Here is a 17,721-nt window from a genome sequence, read left to right on the forward strand (position 1 = left end):
AGAGATATTTTAAGCCCTGTTCCCAGATCCTTCTCACATGTTCATCCTTTGGAGGGAAAGTGGGGAGAGCCCTGCCTCTTGGTCTTGGGTGAAGGGTGCTGGAGGGAAGCATTTGTGCTTTAAATTGGAAAATGGAAAACTTCCAAGACTCAAGGGTGTGATCTTAATGGAGCTAAAGATACTGTGCTGGGGACTGAGTTAGCTTGGGGACAGAGCTGTTCACCCAGAGCCCCTCACATTGTGGATCCTGCTGCTGGATCATGTGGAGGAGCGAGCCCCAGATCACGAGCAGATTCTATTTTATGAGTAAGGAGTTGGCCTTTCTTCCTCTCTCAACCTCAGAGTCTCCTGCGTGTCCAAGAAGGGCCTCTGGAGCAGTGAGGTGCCCAACTAAAGGGACAGGGAGCATGTGTGAGAGGGGAGGGTCTCAGCCTGTCTTCCCAAATCGCCTTCACTCAACCCTCCCTCTGCCCACCTCTCAGTTTCTTCCCCTTCTTCCTTTTCAGAACCTGCCAGGGTGGCTTAGTTGAGTGAATGACAAGACTAAAGGGAGGCATGAGGCTGGGGGAGCTTAGCAGGCTGGAGGTCAGACCTTCCAGGGATGTCTTCTAATGATCTTAGGGCAGCTTAGCTGGCCTGGTCCCGCCCCCCCTTGCCACCTGCTGCCTACACTGTCCATCATGTTCAGTTGCCCAGGAGATGATGAAAAGACTGGCTGAGCAAAGGAAGGGGAGGAAGAGGGCCCTGGCCTAAGGAATCAATCAGCAGAAGCCCAGGAGGAGACAGAGAGCCTTGCTCCCTGACGTGAGCGGGGACCAGGATGGGGCAGCAGTTCAGCTGGGAGGAGGTGGAGGCGGCCAGCGAGATGGACGTGGCGGAGCTCCAGGAGTGGTACAAGAAGTTCGTGGTGGAGTGCCCCAGCGGCACACTCTTCATGCACGAGTTTAAGCGTTTCTTCAAGGTCGCGGGCGATGAGGAGGCCACCCAGTATGTAGAGGGCATGTTCCGAGCCTTCGACAAGAACGGGGTAAGGCGCCTTGAAGGGAGGACCGGCAGCCAGTCCAACTGGCCCATTTCTCCTCCTTGAGCTAAAGGAGCGTCCTCTGAGGGAGCCACTGTTCCCCAACCCTCCTGCTCCTCCTCTCCACTCTTCTTTTCTCTCCATTCCCCTCACCTTTTCTGTCTCGCTCTTTCTCCAAAACTCTTCTCTCTCTCTCTCCCTTGTCTGTCCCTTCCCATCTTCTCTTCCCTCCTCTCCAACTCTCTCCTCTCATCTGACTCTCCGTCTCTCCTCTTCCTGAGAGCTGAAGTGCACAGTCCAGTCCTTTCTTTCGGTATTTTTGACCAGGGCTCTGCAGCCCAGGAACCTGGTTTTCCACACCCACCAGAGCCGCTGTCACTCTAACGTTTAGGAGCTAAAGAGCTGTCCCACATGGAATGAGCTATCGTGGCGTAGACCGTGAGCTCCCCCTTGTTGGGGTCCTTCAAATTGGTCTTCCAACCAGGCCTTCCCGCCAAGAAAGCTGGAGGAGCCTCCTGCACTGACTGGGCGGTTGGGTGGATTATTGCAAAAGCTCTTCCAACTCTTCAAGTCATGGAAGATTCCATGAACTCATTCAACCACGGGGTTTCTTTAAGCCTTCCAGTGACACCAGCGGCTGAGAAGAGAATACATTTTGTCAATACACCTGGAAATTGAATGTAAAAATTGAAACCCCTTCATTATTTAAGGTCTTCCCTTCCAGTTCCTCTGCAATCCTTTAAACCATTAGGGTTGCTTCAGATACGTATTTCAGCCCTCAAAATTGAGCGGGTGGGTTGGATCTAGATAGTCAATCTGGAGAAAGCCTCAGTACCCCACTTCTCTGTATGGAGAACTTCATTTTCCAGGCTGAACCACTGGGAATGCCTCTTTGGGTGTGACCTGGTCCCTGGTACCAGTCAGCACACATCTCCTCAGCACCTGTCGGGGCACAGGAGTGGGGGTCAACGTCTTCAATGCAACAGGAACCTCCTTGGAGATGAACTCTGTACCCCCTCCCGAGGCTCAGAGTGAGCCTCAAACTTTCCAAAGCTCCCCCTCTCCTCAGCCTCCTCTGAGTCACAGCAGCCCTGTGAGGGGGCAGGCAGAGTTTGTTATTTCAAATTAAATGATGGGAAAACTGGGGCAAAAGGAAGTGAATTAACTTGCCCAAGGTCACGAACTCAGGGATCCTGACTCCCAGGCAAGTGCAACTGCCTAGAAGGCAGTTTGTTTGTTTAAAGAGAGAAAATGATTTACAGAAAAAAAAACAGGCCATATATGATGACTTTCATAAATATATCAATCTCCCCCATCTGAAAATTCAGTACAATGACAATTCAAGATCCAAAAGGGATTATTAAGCCCCTGGGCATAATATAACTCTACCCCCAATACCGCATCTCTTCTTACAGTTAGCATATAATATTCATCAATTGCTTTTTTCTTTATTTATAACTTTTATTTTGATAGGATTTCAAATTTATACAAACTTGCACAAATAGGACAAGTAACTCCCATGTACAACTTATCCAATTGTTTACATTTTGCCTCATTTGCTTTACCGTTCTCTCTCTCTCTCTCCATATATGTTTTTTAGAAGAAAGTTGGAGACATCACAGCCTTTCTGCCTAAATATTTCAGTGTGTTTTTCCAAAGAATAAGGATATCTTCTTAAATAACCTAATACAATTATCAAAATCAAGAGATTTAACACTGATACAATTCTATTATCTAATCAACAATCCATATTCAAATTTGGTCAATTCGTCCTTAAAATGTCCTCCATAGCGTTTTTTTTTTTTTTTTGGTCTGATCATGCATTGCATTTACTTGTCCTGTCTCCTTAGTCTTTAATTTGGAAACTTTAACCTCTTCTTTTCTTTGTCTTATTTGACCCTGACATTGTCAAAGATCGCAGGGCAGTTATCTGGGTTTGTCCAGTGTTGCCTCGTGATTAGATCAGGTGTTACACTTCTGGCAGAAATGCTGCAGAAGTCATGTGTCCTTCTCGGTGCATCATTTCAGGGGGCACATGGGGTTGGTTTGTCTTATTACTAGGGTGGTTAACTTCCATCATTTGGTTACGGTGGTGTCTGCCAGGTTTCTCCACTGCAAAGTCACTATTTTTTCCTTTGTAATTAGCAAGTATCTTATGGGAAGATACTTTGAGACTAAGTAAACATCCTGTTGCTCATCAAATTTTCATCTACTAGGTTTGGCATTCATTGACAACTTTCCAACTCCACCATCCCTTCTTTATCTACCAGTTGGCATTCCACTGTAAGGAAGAGCTTTCCTAGAAGGTGTGTTAAGTTCCTCTGTCAGGGTCTGAGCCTTTCCTTTTCTCTTCCCACTTAGCCTCTGTCTCCCAACTCACACCAGACTCCACTTCCCACTTTGGCACCATCTTTACATAAACAAGTCTCATTTCTGGGCAATTGGTCTGAGATTTCTGGGGCAAATAAAATCAAAAGAGCTCATATAGGTCTGGCTCACGTGTCCAAATCTGGGGTGATGGAGACAGGGGTGTGGTGGAGGCAGGGAGGGAGGAGCTCCTGGTCTCCGCTGCTCTCCCTTCAACACTCCTCTCTGGCAGTTGCCCTGTGATGCACTGGAATGGAAGGAAAGGGAGGATGAAGACCAAATGTCATTTGGGATCCTTATGTAACATACATTGGGGTCAGGGCTGGTGTCGAAATGCAGCCAATTCAGGGAGAAACGGGGCAGATAATCCCAGAGAGCAGATCACACGCCTGTCACTTCTGCTCCTACTCTTGGGTAGACAGGCATTTCCGTCATCTTGGGCCTCTGTGGGTAATTGAAGCTGATGAGGCCCGTGCACGGAGGATGAGATTAGTCTCAGCTGGAAGTTTCCCAGACGTGGTCCTGGGGTTTGGTGTAATCTCACAGGTGAGCTCACCTGACAGGAAAGGCCACTCTACAACGTGGCTCATGTCAGCAACGGGTCATTGTGGAGACTGAATCATGTCGAGAGAGGATGTTGTGAGAACAGAAGTCTCTAGACAAAGAATGTGGGGGAATCTAGAGATCTGGAGAGTAGGCCTTTGGCAGTGGTCTTGGGTTTTTTGCTTTTCTCCTCTGGGTGCTAGATACCAGACTCATTTTTTAGACAGTAATAGACCTTGAGTGGGGTAAGAAAGTTCTTCAGCTTGATAAACTGGAGAAGATGTGTAGCTTGAAAGGCTCTGCCACTTGCTGGTGGCAATTCCTTGGGAAACTTATTCAACCTCTGAGTCTCAGTTTCCTGATAAATAAAATGTGGATAACAGATCTTAGGGAGATGATGTATGACATTTCCATACCCAATTCTTATTGAAAAAGAAACGTAAGATCGATTTTTAGTAAACTTAATAAATAATAACTACTAATGAAAACAGCCTTTTAAAGAACAACCACTACTAAGAATCCACCCTAAAGAAATTATCAGAGATTCAAGAAAAAAATATATGTGCACAAAGACGTTCATTGTGTAACACAAAATATTAAAACCATGGTCGATAAGAGGGACCGCTCAGTACCCCTCAAAAAAATAAAAGGTAGGATTTTAAATCATTTTAGAGACATGGGACATTTTAAAGTAAAAATCCAGGAAATAAAACTGTAGCTACAGTCTGACCTCAATTAGGTAAATGCACGGTGGGAGGTGTGGAGGACCAGAAGGAATTATATAAAAGACGTTGAATAAAACACTTCAGGTGTTGATCAGGCCCGTTTTGTTTTCTTCTGGGTTTCTCCTTAGGCTTCTTGCTATTTCCCTGGTTTTCTGCTGCGTTGTCCTGTTGCTCACACCTTGCTCATCCAGGCACCCCTTGATCTGGGGCTGGGGGTTCTGAGTGGCCTGGCCCGGTGAGACAGAGGTGCTCTGGGCCAGTGATGTCATTTCTGATTACACTGTCAAGTGAGTGACAGACCCTCCTGGGGAGCTGATGACTGAGATTTTGGTTTAGAGAGCTGAGCTCCCCACCCTGGAATATGAGAGCTCCGCTAAGTGGGAACACCCCATAAAGCTCCGCCTGAGGCCCTGGCCCCACCGACCCACTGCGGCCACCACTACCCGCCTCTCACCTCAAACTCATCTGGAGTGAAAGCCTGGTCTCCCCCTACTTCTAACTTATTACTTATGGAATGATTGTTGCTGTCACATTTCTGTTTGAGGAAGGCTCAGGTTCCTGGTCAGAGTTACTTCAGAAGTGGACTGTGCCCCCCTCCTTCCTCTGGCCAGTGAGCACCTGAGCTCTGTCTCCCCCGATTCTTCCTGGGTTGGGGTGGGAGTGGGGGCACAGGCCTCTCCTTCAGGGTCATGTCCACCTGGGCCTAGAGGGGAGCAGGGGCTGGAGCCACTGCCTGCCCACCTTCCTCAGGCCCAGAGTGAATGAAGTGCAAAGGAAATCATCAATGTGAGCACTGCTCTCTAATCTCCTTCCAAACTACCTTAGTCTCAAATTCAGTCTAAGTCAATCATTTATTCATTGATTCATAAATATTTATGAGACCTCGACTCTGAGCATAAGGGGCACTCTGCCAGGTATGGAAGAGACACAAAGGCAATGTAAACCCTCTCTTTTCTCCAGGGGCTAGAGAATGAGATGTACTTATGAAAGTTAAGTGACAGAGTAAGTCCCAAACTGTGTAGAATAGACAGTAGGTGCTATGAATGTTAGATGAGGGGGGGAGAGAGAGATCAATGTGGCTGAAGTGGTCTGAAAAGGAAGGCTTCCTGGAGGAGGGGACCCTTGAAGGCTGGGTAGATTGGGTGATCACGGAGACTGGGAAAGGATCTGGGGTGGAGAATGCCACGAGCAAAGATGCAGAGGCCACACGGATTGCAAGGAAGAGGCAAAGTCCTGAGCTTGTAGGGGTGGGTGGCCCAGAACAGGGCTCACACCTGCGCTTTGGGGAGGTGGGGCGACGGGCGGGAGGGGGCCTCACAGCTCCCTCTCCAATGCAGGACAACACCATCGACTTCCTGGAGTATGTGGCAGCCCTGAACCTCGTGCTGAGGGGCACCCTGGAGCACAAGCTGAAGTGGACATTCAAGATCTACGACAAGGACCGAAATGGCTGCATCGACCGCCTGGAGCTCCTCGACATTGTGGAGGTCAGCGTCTGACCGTGGGGTCAGGCCCCTGGGCCCCTGGGCACTGCTGGGCTGTGGCCACTGGAGTGGGGGCCCCAGGCCTGGGATTGGGGGAGGCGCATTGGAATCAGTCAGAGCATGTTCTCTTACCACAGTGGAATTAAACTAGAAATCAATTACAAAAAGATAACTGAAAAGTCCCTATCTGTTTGGAAATTAGGCAATATACTTCTAAATACTCCATAAATCAAAGAAATAATATCACACACATACACACACACACACAAGTAGTTTGAACTGAACAATAATGCAAACATAAAACTCAAGGAATGCAGCTAAAGGTAGGCTTGCAGAGACATATATAGCCTTAAAATTTATATATTAGGATATACAAGAGTCTGAAAATCAATGATCTAAGAAGTCATCTCAAGAAATTAGGAAAAAGAAGAGTAAAGTAAACCCAAAGAGAGTAGAGAAAGGAAATAAGAAAGAGCAGAAATCAATGAAATAGAAAAGAAATGCACAAGAGGAGAAAAGCCAACAAAACGAAAAGCTGTTTCTTTGAAAACTGATAGGAAGAATGATCAAGGGGGCAATGAAATTCCCTCCACTAACACGGACTCCGTCACGTGAACAGGGTGAGCCTGTTACTGCACTGCGAGGGTGTTGTTAGCTCATCTTACAGACGAGGAAACCGCCTCACGGAGGGTCTGTAGTTTGCCCAAGTTCATCCACGCAGGAGGTGCTGGGGCTGTAAGCCCTGAGGCTCCCGGACACCGGCAGTGCCAGGCACTGTGCTGGGCAGTGAGGGATGGACAAGACAGGCCTCTGTGCTCAGAGATCACCCAGTCTGGGAGCTCAGGATAAGCCTCACATTTGTCTGTCTCATCCCCATTTCACTTCACCAACATTGCCTCATCGGGAGAGGAAACAGGGCAAAGAAGAGACCTGTTCCTTCCCCTCCAGTGCAAACGCCCGGGTCTCCCTCATCCTAGTTCACACACAAAGACACTCATCCATAAGTATACTAAATTCTCTTTTCGGAATCTCCATTTCTTCCTCCATAAAGTGGAGTTTAGACCATCACGGTGCCGTACACATCCCGCAGCGGAGATTTGAGGTTCTGGCTCTGATACTCACAGTGGAAATGCCAATGGCAATGGGGTGGGTGGCACATGAGGGCGGGGACTCCTTGGTTGGAACTAGGCCACTGGGACCCTGAGAGAACAACCTGAGGACGGGTCAGTTTTGATTTGGATCTGGGTCCCGTGGTCCTCAGCTGCACTGCCTGGGGGGTAGCGCTGGGGGCACAGGTCCCGGGTGTGGGGCAGTATCTGTCAGTGCGTCTGGGTTTCCTCCCGCAGGCGATTTACAAGCTGAAGAAAGCCTGCAGGGTGGAGATGGAGGCCGAGCAGCAAAGCCAGCTGCTCACGCCCGAGGAAGTCGTGGATAGGATCTTCCTTCTGGTGGATGAGAACGGAGACGGTAACAGGGGCAGAGATGGGGGGGGGGGCACCCACTCCGTAGCACCCTCACTTTCTGGCCATGTGACCTTGGGGAAGGCCCTCCACTTCCCGACAACTGGTCCTCATCTGTGAGCTGGGTGTGGAGAAGATTACGTGAAATAACAAAGGGTGTCACCAGCACGTGATGTTTGTAAGAGTGATTAAAACTCCCACCGGAGGTGCTGACGGAGGCCAGGCAAGTGTAGCGAAGGAATAGGAGCTTTGGAGTCAGGCAGGCAGACCAGGATGGTACGTTTAACCTCTCAGCCTGGCCTCAGTTTCCTCATGTGCAAAACGGGGAGAATAATGGTTGAAAGGAATGCACGGGGTATTGTAGTTAAGAGCTGGGCATAGGGTGGGCTTCCATTAAGGCTACTTGGGCTCTGCTCCCTGTAGCTCGGTGCCCCAGCCCAAGGCTGTGCAGGGAGGGCGCTGGCTGGGAACACACCCAGAAGACTCCCCAAGAACATTTTGAAGGTACCATGGGCAAAAGTAAAGCTTAAGTTCATTTGCAAGGGAAGTCCCTTAAAGAAACCCTTGAAGGTTCCAGGAGACTCCTGGAGAATCAGAGATTTGACAGGCCCCAAACTTAGGCCCTGTGCCTGCCGGCTCTTCATTCTCCTGTGTGACCGTCTCTCCTGCCCCTTGCTCAGGCCAGCTGTCTCTGAACGAGTTCATTGAGGGTGCCCGTCGTGACAAGTGGGTGATGAAGATGCTGCAGCTGGATGTGAATCCCAGTGGCTGGATCTCTCAGCAGAGGCGGAAAAGCGCTATGTTCTGAAGGGTGTGGGACCCTGGGAGCCCTGTGGGAGTACATAGGTCCCACCAAGACTCCAGGCCCAGCGGGTTTCCAGAGTCATGGCAGGGTCCCTGGCTCGGCCGGCTTGTGCCCACTTATCCTTGCTTGGACTTCCTGGCAGCCCCTGTGCAGGGCGGTGGGGCTGAGTGGAGAGGGGAAGAGGCTGTCGGTGTGAAGTGGCCGACAGGACACAGCCCATTTGGGAGGATTTACTGGGGTGGTGAAGGGAACTGGGTTACTCTCCCCTTTTGGCTGCTCCCGGGAGGATGATACCTTGGCTGGGTAGTTGCGGGGCTCCCTCAAATTCCTGGGTGGTTCTCAGTTGGAAGCAGGGGCAAACTGAAGGGTGGGGTCCCACAGCCCAAATTAGCAGCGAGAACGCCCACTCTTACGGGGTGTGAGGCAAAGGGGAGCAGGCAGGGGCTGGAAGGTGTGGAGACTAAAGAAAAGGGAGGAGTTGGGGGAGGACAGTAATGACATCCCCCCAGGATCCTGAGGAGTGTTCACGGGAGGACTCTTGCCTGCTCCTCCCCAAGTTGTCCTCACCAGGGCTGTCAACACGGGGAAACTGCAGTAAGTAAGGCTGTGGTCTTCCTGCCCTTGGAGGGGTCAGCTCTGCCCTGGTCCTGTTTCCCCAGTCCCTGCGGCCAACCTCCCTCCAAAAAACCTCCTCTCCACCTCCCTAACCCTCATCCCCCACACTCACCTCTTCAACCACTACCCCCAGCATGGACCTTCCTCGATGCCCAGCCACAAGCCAAATGTGTCTCCTTAAAGGATGGAGAAACCTCTGTCCACCTCTGGGGAGAATTGGGGGCCTGCTGACCCAGGTTCTAGGCCAGGCGTGGCCTCCAACTGCTTTGTGACCCGAGACAGCCATTTCTCTTCCCTAACCTCAGTTTTCTCAGCTGCAGGGTGAGCAGGTTGGACTAGATGAGCAGTTTTCAGATTATTCTTTTTTTAGATGTGGAATTATTATTATTATTATTTTTGGTGAGGAAGATTGGCCCTGAGCTAACATCTGTGCCAATCTTCCTCTGTTTTTTATGTGGGGCCCTGCCGCGGCATGGCTTGATGAGTGGTGCATACGTCCGTGCCCGGGGTTCCAAACCCTCAAACCCCGGGCTGCTGAAGCAGAGTGTGCAAACTTAACCACTATGCCACTGGGCCAGCCCATGTGTGGAATTACTTTTGTTATGCAAATTCTGTATGCAATCCCAATACAGAAACTTGATGAAAAGGGAGCCACTCTGGTTGAAGGGGGCCTGAGGAATTCAGCCTAGGAACTCATTCGAATAGATACGTTTTTATGTTGAAATACAAAAAATAAAACTAACCTATTGAGCCTGCGATTTCATAGGTATGATATTGTCATAAAGTTTCCTTTAGAAGTAAATTTTAGGTAAAAATAAGTTGATTAAAAAATAATAGTAATCCAGGTAGGACACAGATATGCCCCGAGTCATGAAGGGGGTGCGTGAACGAGGTTGTAGAAAGGCCCTAATTCTATCCAAATACCCTCCCAACTCAGACCTGCAGGATTTCTCAGGAGGCAGCCATCAAGAGAAGGAGCAGAAATGTCAACTCCCTTTTTTTCCAGGCTGCCCCTGGCGTTGACCCCCACCTTCCCTCCACGTCTGTGCTCAGGCCCTGGCTGACTTCCCAGTCTGGGGTGGTCCAAGAGGTGTGAGCAAAACACGTCCTCTCCTCCCCCCAGTGGGGCTCTCAGCAACCTGGAGCTTCACTCCCTCTCACCTCGTGTTCTCCCTACCACCCCTGGACTTTTATTTACTCCCTGCCCCTCCCCCACACCCAGCGGCAGTGAAGACAAAGCCCAGAAGAAAGAGCATCTTTGTAAAAATGGGCAAAACTGCTCCAGCCTATGTCTCTCCCTATGGTCCGAGACCCGTATTCCTAAAGTTGAGGTGGGCAAAGCATGGGGATGGGGCCAACCTGTAACAGACTTCCCCACGTCTCAACCGTTGTCAGGTGTCAGTGCGGCAAGAGAGATCTAGGTGAGACCAGGGATGGTCAGCTCACTTGCCCTGAGCAGAGTCGCAGACCCGTGGGAACTACGTAGCACTATGCGCCGCCGAGGAGCCAGCAGGGAAGGTGAGGGTGTGGTGCAGTTACTTCTGAATAAATACGGATTTCCCTGGATGAATGAGGACTTTCTCTAGTGCCGCCCCTCCTTCTTTTCTGGTCAACATCAAACTGAGCAGACCCTTCCAGAGTGTCTGGATGCACGCACATGCACGCGTACACACACACCCCCCCCACCCCGTGACCGGTCATTCAGTCACGATTCAGATCTATACTGTCCACCAAATGCCATCCTTGTCTCCTTAGAAGCCTTGTGAACATCTTGAAGGTTTTTTTTCTTTATTACTGGGGGCCTAGGAGTGCTCCCTAAAAATGGACATGTGGCCCCTTATTGTTTCAAATTTGGTAAAATTTAAATCCTAAGAGATATCCCCAATTTAGACGTAGGAAAGCCCCTCCCCACATGACACAGCCCCCCACATGCACACACATAATCACACAGAATGCACCTCCAACCTCCCCCGCACCTCACCTTCTTCTCCACGGGCAACCCCAACTCCTCTTTCTTGTTCAAAGTCAAGGGTCACCTCTGTGAGGCAGCCTGAGTCAGACTCGCTCACTGTTCCCCGTGCTCCTACAGTAATCTGTTCATCGCTTCTCTTAGTATATTTTATTATAACGCTGCTGAGCCTGTGGGTTCCTTGAGGATGAGAACTGTCCTCTTCTTTGCACACCTAACATCTAGCATTATACACGGAAGGTGTTCAATAAACGGTTGCAGAAGGGAGGAACAAATCAACGCAAACCAAACAAGTAGGCTCCAGGCTCCTGGCGTGGGATGGGTGTGTGGTTGCAGCGCTGGGTTGGAGCCTGTGGTCCCCCAAGCTGCAGGATCCCATCAGATTCCGGGAAGGCCCAGCTGTGCCTCAGAGCTTTGCTGTCTAGAAGAGAGTGGGCCTGGAGAAGCTCAATGGGGCAAGCCGGGAAAAGCTGGAGGAGGTGCCAGAAGGGGCAAGGGAGGTGGCAGAGGGATGTTGAGGAGTTGCCCCCAGCAGGGAGCAGTCACCGCCAGCAGCCTCAACGGAGAGTTCAGGAACCTTCCTTCACCGTCCCAAGCTCTGGCCCCCCACCCTTGCCCCTCTGCTGCCACCACGCACCCCAAAGAGGTAAGCTGACCCTCTGAGTTCATAGACTCCATCTAGAATTAAAACAACGAGGACACCAGCACCACTGCACACCCCTCCCCCATACAGAAGCAGCTGAGCGGTGGGCTCAGCCGGCTGCCTCAGCCGCCCCGCCGCCAGCCCCCTCCTCATCTTGCTGGTTGCCAGCCCCCTCCTCATCTTGCTCGCCGTTCTGGAGCCTGCGCACAATGCGGGTAAGATCCAGGCTTCGTGTCAGTGTGTCCAGGAGCATCTGGTCGTTTTGGACGCCCTCCACGAACTCCTCCAGCGAGAGTTCCCCTGGGGTAGAGAGAAATGGGGTCATGGGCAAGAGGGTGTTCATGTCTGCTGTCCAGAGCCCCGAGCTGGAGTCTTGCGAGGGGGACAGAGCCAACACCAGGAGAGGTGGCTGTGAGTGGAGCGTGCAAAGCAGCCAGAGACCAAAGTCAGGTCCGGGATCCCTCAACCCAACTGAGCAGCAGATGGAGGAGGCGGCCAGCAGAGGCCCCTTGTGCCTCCCTCTCCCCTCCCACCCTTCTCCCCTGGAGACTCCACATCCCTCGTGACCCTCCCCCGGGGACGCCCTCCCGGCTCCTCACCATCCCCATTGACGTCAATCTTGGAGAACACGGTATTGGTGAACTCCTCTGCGCTCATGGTCGAGTCGCTGCAGGGGTTAATGGCACGGATGGCCTGGGAGGGAAGGAGAAGTGAGACGACCCATCCTAATTCAGACTCAGTGGTGGCAGTGCGGGCAGTGGGAGCTCGTCTGGCTCCCAACAGCAGCGGGGAGTAGAGGCCAGGGTGCCGGAGCAGCGGCGGGCAGCAGAGGCAGAGCTGGCACTTAAGAGCTTCCACAGTCTCTTGGTACAGATGGGGAGACTGAGGCTCAGAGAGGGGAAGCAACGTAGCCGGGGTCACGCAGCTGGTGAGGGCCAGAGCTGCCACAGGGACTCTCAATTCCAATCCTGTCCCCTTCTGAGGTTGCAGTTCCGCCCGCGAAGGAACCCCGAGGTTTCACCTCTGGGTCCACCCCAGGCCGCTGCCCCCGCCCCTAGCCCGGCCCTCTGCACCTGGAGTTACCCGGATGATGGTGAGCAGCTCGTCGCGGTCAATGCACCCGTTGCCGTCGACGTCGTAGAGCTTGAAGTACCAGCGCAGCTTCTGTTCCACCTTCCCTTTGAGGACCAGGCTGAGCGCCGCCACATACTCCATGAAGTCGATGTAGCCGTCCTGGGCGAGGGGCGCGCCGCCTTGAGCCCACTCCCCGGCCCCGCCCTGGAGCACCCACGGCCCGGGAATTGCTGAGCCCGGGCTCGACCCGCGCCCCTGCCCCCTCGTGCCCACCCCCGTCTGTCCTGGACGCGCCGCCCCGCCTGCCCCAGATCAAATCCCATAACGTCCCCCCCCACCCCCACCCCGCACTGGGGTGTGAGTGGCTGATGCTCTCTCTTCACGGTATTTGGGTTCTAGCGTCATTGACTGCTTCCCTGTGACTCTCAAACTTGAGCCCTTCGAGGGGCAGGAAGGTGTGTGTAGGTGGGAGGAGAGAAACGAACCCCCAGGGCTGGGGACGTGGTCTGGGTGAGCTCCTCCGAGCTGGGGTCAGGGGAGCAGGTGGATATGCAGGCAGGGGGCGCCTTACTCCTTCTTTGCTGTATTGTGGAGCTCCCCGGAGCGCCTACTGTGTGCTGTGAGAGACTGAGGACTCAGAACTCGGGAAGCTATGAACCCTGTGCTGACGGGAGTGCGGTATGGAGGGCGCAGGTTCGAATCTTGGTTCCACCCCCTCAGAGCTCTGGGATCTGGGACAAAGGACTCTGATGGGTCTCTGGCCCTCGATTTCCGCATCCATAATAGTTATAACAGTACCTGCCTCTATGGGATTGTTATGGGATTAAATGAGTTCGTGTTGCGTAGTAAGCACTCAGTCAGTGTTGCCTATTATCATCATAAGGAGATCACTGCACCATTGTGATGTGTATTCGGGGACAACACACTAGACAGGACATTATGTGATCACAGAACAGAGGCACCAGATCTGCTGGGCGAGGGCAGGGGAGCAGGGCTGCAGGAGGCTTCCTGGGGGAGACGATGCCCTCTTGAGTCTTGGGGCAGGGAGGGTGGCACAGACATTCCTGCGGGATATTTCTCCAGGGTCCCCCAAATGTTCACGGGCCCTGCCAGCCCTACAAATGGAGCAGGGAAGTGGGGAGCACAGGCCTGCCTCTGCCCACGTGCCCCCCAAGCCCAGTGAGGCTGGGAGAGGGCAGCCTGTGTCTGGCAGGAAGGCTGAGTGCTGTAAGGAAAGGAGCACTGGACTCAGAGCCTGAGAGCTTGGAGCCCAGCCCCCTGTTCCTCCACTTGCTCACAACAAGGACTCTGGAACCGGGAAGTTACCGCCAGGCAGATTTGGGATCGGTATGAGGAACTCTTTAACAGCAGAGTTGCCCGTGGTGGAAGGGGCAGCCTCATGCAGTAATGAGTTCCCTGTCACTGGAAGTGTGCAAGCAGAGGCTGGAGCACTGTTATTAGGGATGTGGCAGAGGTTGAGCAAGACAGGCTTTGAGATCCGCTGGTTCTGGGCCAGCCTTTGGCCTTAGGTGAGGCCTTACCCACTCTGAGCCCCACAGGGGGTGTCGTGATCCTCGTGAACATTTGCCTGGCTTTCACACTCGCCTTTGGTCATTCAGTTCCTGCCCAACCCGCCTCTCAGGACTGTGGTCAGAACGGACCAAGGCCCCTGGGCAGCGATGCTCGGAGAAGTAAGAAAATGCTGAGAAGTTTCCTCTGGGTGAGCGGCCCCGGGTGAGGACACTTTTGCTTCCATTTTTTTATCTTTCTTTATTGCTGGAAATGTTCGCAATGAGCTATATTACTTACGTAATTAAAAAAAAATGGCTCAAAAGGGGCAATGGAAAGGTATGGGCTTCTGTGCCAGAAAGACCTAAACCCCGTCTTCGGAGAGGTGTGACCTTGAAAAAGTCACATGGCCTCTTTGAGGCTCAGCTTCCTCAGCTCTAAGCCAGAACGACAGTATGTACGTTTCACGCTTGGGGTATGGATGAGGTCCGGTCATAACGCCACCATCATACTGCCTTTTTTTTAGTGCTTCCTGTGCTGAGTGTTTTATTGGCTTCACTCAGTCTCACAACCACCCCAGGAGGTGAGGTTTTTGTCCCCATTTTTGGATGAAAAGGCTGAATTAGAGAGGTGAGGCCACACAGCTAGTGAACCACAAAGCCGTGCCTACAAACGGGGTCTCCTGAATCCTACGCGGCGCTCAGGTGCAGGAACGGAAGGTTTATGTGGACTGTGTGTCCCTGGATGGTTGCGGGTGCTGCCGAGTCCAGGCAGCGCTTTAAAATAAGCAGAGCACATGCGTGGCCCCCAGGTCACACCGCCCCCTCGTACCACTGCACCCCCGACCCCTGCCCGCCCAGCACAGCACCTAGCAGACAGTGTCTTTTAACTCAGGGGCCGGCAAACTTTTTCTGTTAAGGACCAGAGAGCGAATCTGCCAGACAGCATATAAATCAATGGTTGTGGTATGTGTTCTAATAAAACTTCATTTACAGAAATAGGCCCCGGCCATTGTTTGCACAGCCCCGTGTTAACTCCTCTCTGTATCAAAACTTCCCAGCCTCCAACCGTCCGGTCTCCTGGTCTGCTACACTGCTCTGTGCTCGGGACAACGGGTGAAGGCAATGTTGCCCCAAGTGAGTGTGCACCATGGGTGGATATGAGGCTCTTCAGATGTGACAAAGATGCTCTTTGTTTTAATAATTATGCATTCAAATTAATGTGTATTGTGAAATATAAAACTAGCTCATAAACTCATGATTGCTGATATATTCATTCACTCATATAACAAATATTTATGAAGCACCCACTGTGTTCAGGCTGTGTTCTAGGTGTGGGGACACCGCAATGAACAAGACGGACCCTACTCTCTGCCCTGACGGAGCTCACACTTGAACGGGGGAGACAGACCGTCAACACCGTGGCTAAATGTTATTTAATATCATGTATGAGAAAATGAGACCTGCTCTAGGGGGAAAGCGGGGACTGGGAAATTGAGGGGTCCCAGGAAAATAGAGTTTAATCAGGAGAGCAGGGCAGGTGTCAGTGGAAAGGAGGTATTTGCTAGCAGAGACTTGTAGCAGGGGAAGATGTGAGCCAAGCAGGATTCTGGAGGAAGGGGGAAGTCTGAAGGAAGAGGGCTCCAGCCAGCACCAAGGCAGGCACTAAGGTAGAGCTGTGGGCATCATCTAGGGCAGGTTGGGGACAGTACAGGTGGTGCTTGCATGTGACAAAAATGGAAGAGGTGGCTTACGCATGACTAGGCAAATACAGGGTTGATGGGCTGTCCCTCTCTCATGTCATAGGCGTGATGGGCTCGACCATGGTCTCTTCCCTGTCCTCTTCAGTAACTATCACTGCCTCTGGAGCCCTTGGGGGTCCAGCATGTGACACCATCCCTCCTGGTCACCATCCCTCGGGCTCCAGTACTTGGCTCCCCCATGCCCCCTTCAGGAAAGCCCTCGGACGCCAGGATGCTGCCCTTGAGGCCGGGACTCAAAGCCCATAATCTGCTTTGGCCCCTTGATCCCAAATATTAGTGAGTTTTAAATAGCCTCAGAGCCCCAGCTTTCCCCAGGAGCCCCACCTACAATGGCGTTTCGACCTCTGGGCAGTGAGGGGAGCCGAGAAAGCTCTAGGCAGCCTCCCCGGCTTGTGGTGGACACGTGGCAGCTCAGCATCACATCCCCGCCTTCTGAGGGAGCGCCAGCCTGGGTGGGGACCAGCCGGCATGGGGACCAGCGGCGTGGGGACCAGCAGGGGCAGGAAGATGGGTTTGTGGATTTGAGTTCTTTTACCACTACATCTTGACTGAATTGCAGCAATTAAATGGAAGATTTGCTACTGAAAACCAACAAACACCTCACCCAATGACCTGCCATCCATGGCAGATACAGGTGAACAAGCTGAGGCTGAGGGGCAGATAACGAGCTCAAGGTCACCCAGCTGATGAAAACTAGGGGCCAAACTCACCCAGTTAGGAGTTAGGTGCCTACCTCCTCTCTCAGCGCCCCCTCTAGCTTTTGGGGAAGTCCTCGCCCAGTGCGTCCAGGTGATCGCATAGGGAGGAATACAATCTGACCCCCGGGCTGAGCTTCGACCCACCTGAGAGAAGATGAACTGAGGTCACTGGGTATTTTAGAGTTGGAGAAGCTGGATTCCCCAGTGACCAGGCAACCCTGCCCTTCCCCAGGTCTAGTGTCCACGGAGCATCATGGATGACCCAAGTAACACGGGCCTGCCCATCCCAGACCAGCCGGGGCTGAAGCCTCATCGCCCTGCTCCCTGCTCTCTACCCGTCCTCCTTCTGCATCTTGCAAAAGCAGCGCTTACAGCGCCAAGCACTTAGTAGGTGCTCACGGATTGTCTTGTAAGTGTTCACACTTGTTCTGGAGTAAACCAAGATGTGTTTGCGGAAAAGGCAGAGGCGGCCATTAGTTTCAGCCTCTGAGGACACTAGCTGGTGGGCCTCCCTGCCTTCCCCTGGAAAGAGAGGGCAGGGACGGCTCTGGTTCATCTCGGAACCCCAGTGCCTGACTCACAGTAGGCACTCAGTAAATGTTAGATCAGCTGAGTCCCTGATGTGGTCCTTCAACCTCCCACATGAGCAAAGAACAGGACAAGCCGGATGAAGTCACTCCTCCAACGGACGCTGCCGCTCTCCCACCTGCTCCTCCCCTCCCCAACACCGGTTGGGCCTCCGGGGTGCCCCTCCAGCGCTCCCCACCCGGACCCCTGCTCACTTTGTTGAAGTCAAAGGTCTCGAACATCTGCTCCACATACTGGCTGGCCGACGGGCTCAGGTTCTTGAGGCCGAAGAACTGGCGGAACTCGTAGAGAGTGAGCTGGCCGGAGGGGCACTCGGTCATGAACTTCTTGTACCACTGGTGGCACTCGGTGCTGCTCAGCTCCTCCACCGACTTACCCTCCATCACATTGCCCATTGCCCAGGCCCGCGGGAGGCTGACGCCCAAGTTGGACAGGTTCTGTGCCTGCTGTTCCCTTCC

General features: G+C 52.4%; 2 protein-coding genes across 2 annotated transcripts; one reads left to right on the forward strand and one right to left on the reverse strand.

The window, feature by feature from the left end:
- The first annotated feature begins 820 nt into the window (after positions 1–820).
- On the forward strand, positions 821–8,408 carry GUCA1B (guanylate cyclase activator 1B). Its single transcript, XM_046639274.1, has 4 exons — positions 821–1,027; positions 5,994–6,143; positions 7,487–7,607; positions 8,281–8,408. The coding sequence occupies exons 1-4, from the start codon at positions 821–823 to the stop codon at positions 8,406–8,408; spliced, it is 606 nt and encodes a 201-aa protein (XP_046495230.1).
- A 3,333-nt stretch (positions 8,409–11,741) lies between these two features.
- Positions 11,742–17,658, reverse strand: GUCA1A (guanylate cyclase activator 1A). Its single transcript, XM_046639840.1, has 4 exons — positions 17,458–17,658; positions 12,716–12,865; positions 12,232–12,325; positions 11,742–11,932 (listed from the first exon to the last, which is right to left on the reverse strand). Exons 1-4 carry the CDS (start codon positions 17,656–17,658, stop codon positions 11,742–11,744), a joined length of 636 nt encoding a protein of 211 aa, XP_046495796.1.
- Between the last annotated feature and the right edge of the window lie 63 nt (positions 17,659–17,721).

The sequence above is a fragment of the Equus quagga genome, chromosome 15 (assembly GCF_021613505.1).
Source record: "Equus quagga isolate Etosha38 chromosome 15, UCLA_HA_Equagga_1.0, whole genome shotgun sequence".
Classification (NCBI taxonomy): domain Eukaryota; kingdom Metazoa; phylum Chordata; class Mammalia; order Perissodactyla; family Equidae; genus Equus; species Equus quagga.

Coding starts and splice junctions, on each gene's coding strand:
- GUCA1B (XM_046639274.1), top strand. CDS start 821: ATGGGGCAGCAGTTCAGCTGGGAGGAGGTGGAGGCGGCCAGCGAGATG. Junction 1,028..5,993: donor GAGCCTTCGACAAGAACGGG/GTAAGGCGCCTT, acceptor TCTCCAATGCAG/GACAACACCATCGACTTCCT. Junction 6,144..7,486: donor AGCTCCTCGACATTGTGGAG/GTCAGCGTCTGA, acceptor TTCCTCCCGCAG/GCGATTTACAAGCTGAAGAA.
- GUCA1A (XM_046639840.1), bottom strand. CDS start 17,658: ATGGGCAATGTGATGGAGGGTAAGTCGGTGGAGGAGCTGAGCAGCACC. Junction 12,866..17,457: donor AGACCTTTGACTTCAACAAA/GTGAGCAGGGGT, acceptor CCCCTCGCCCAG/GACGGCTACATCGACTTCAT. Junction 11,933..12,231: donor GATTGACGTCAATGGGGATG/GTGAGGAGCCGG, acceptor TCTCTACCCCAG/GGGAACTCTCGCTGGAGGAG.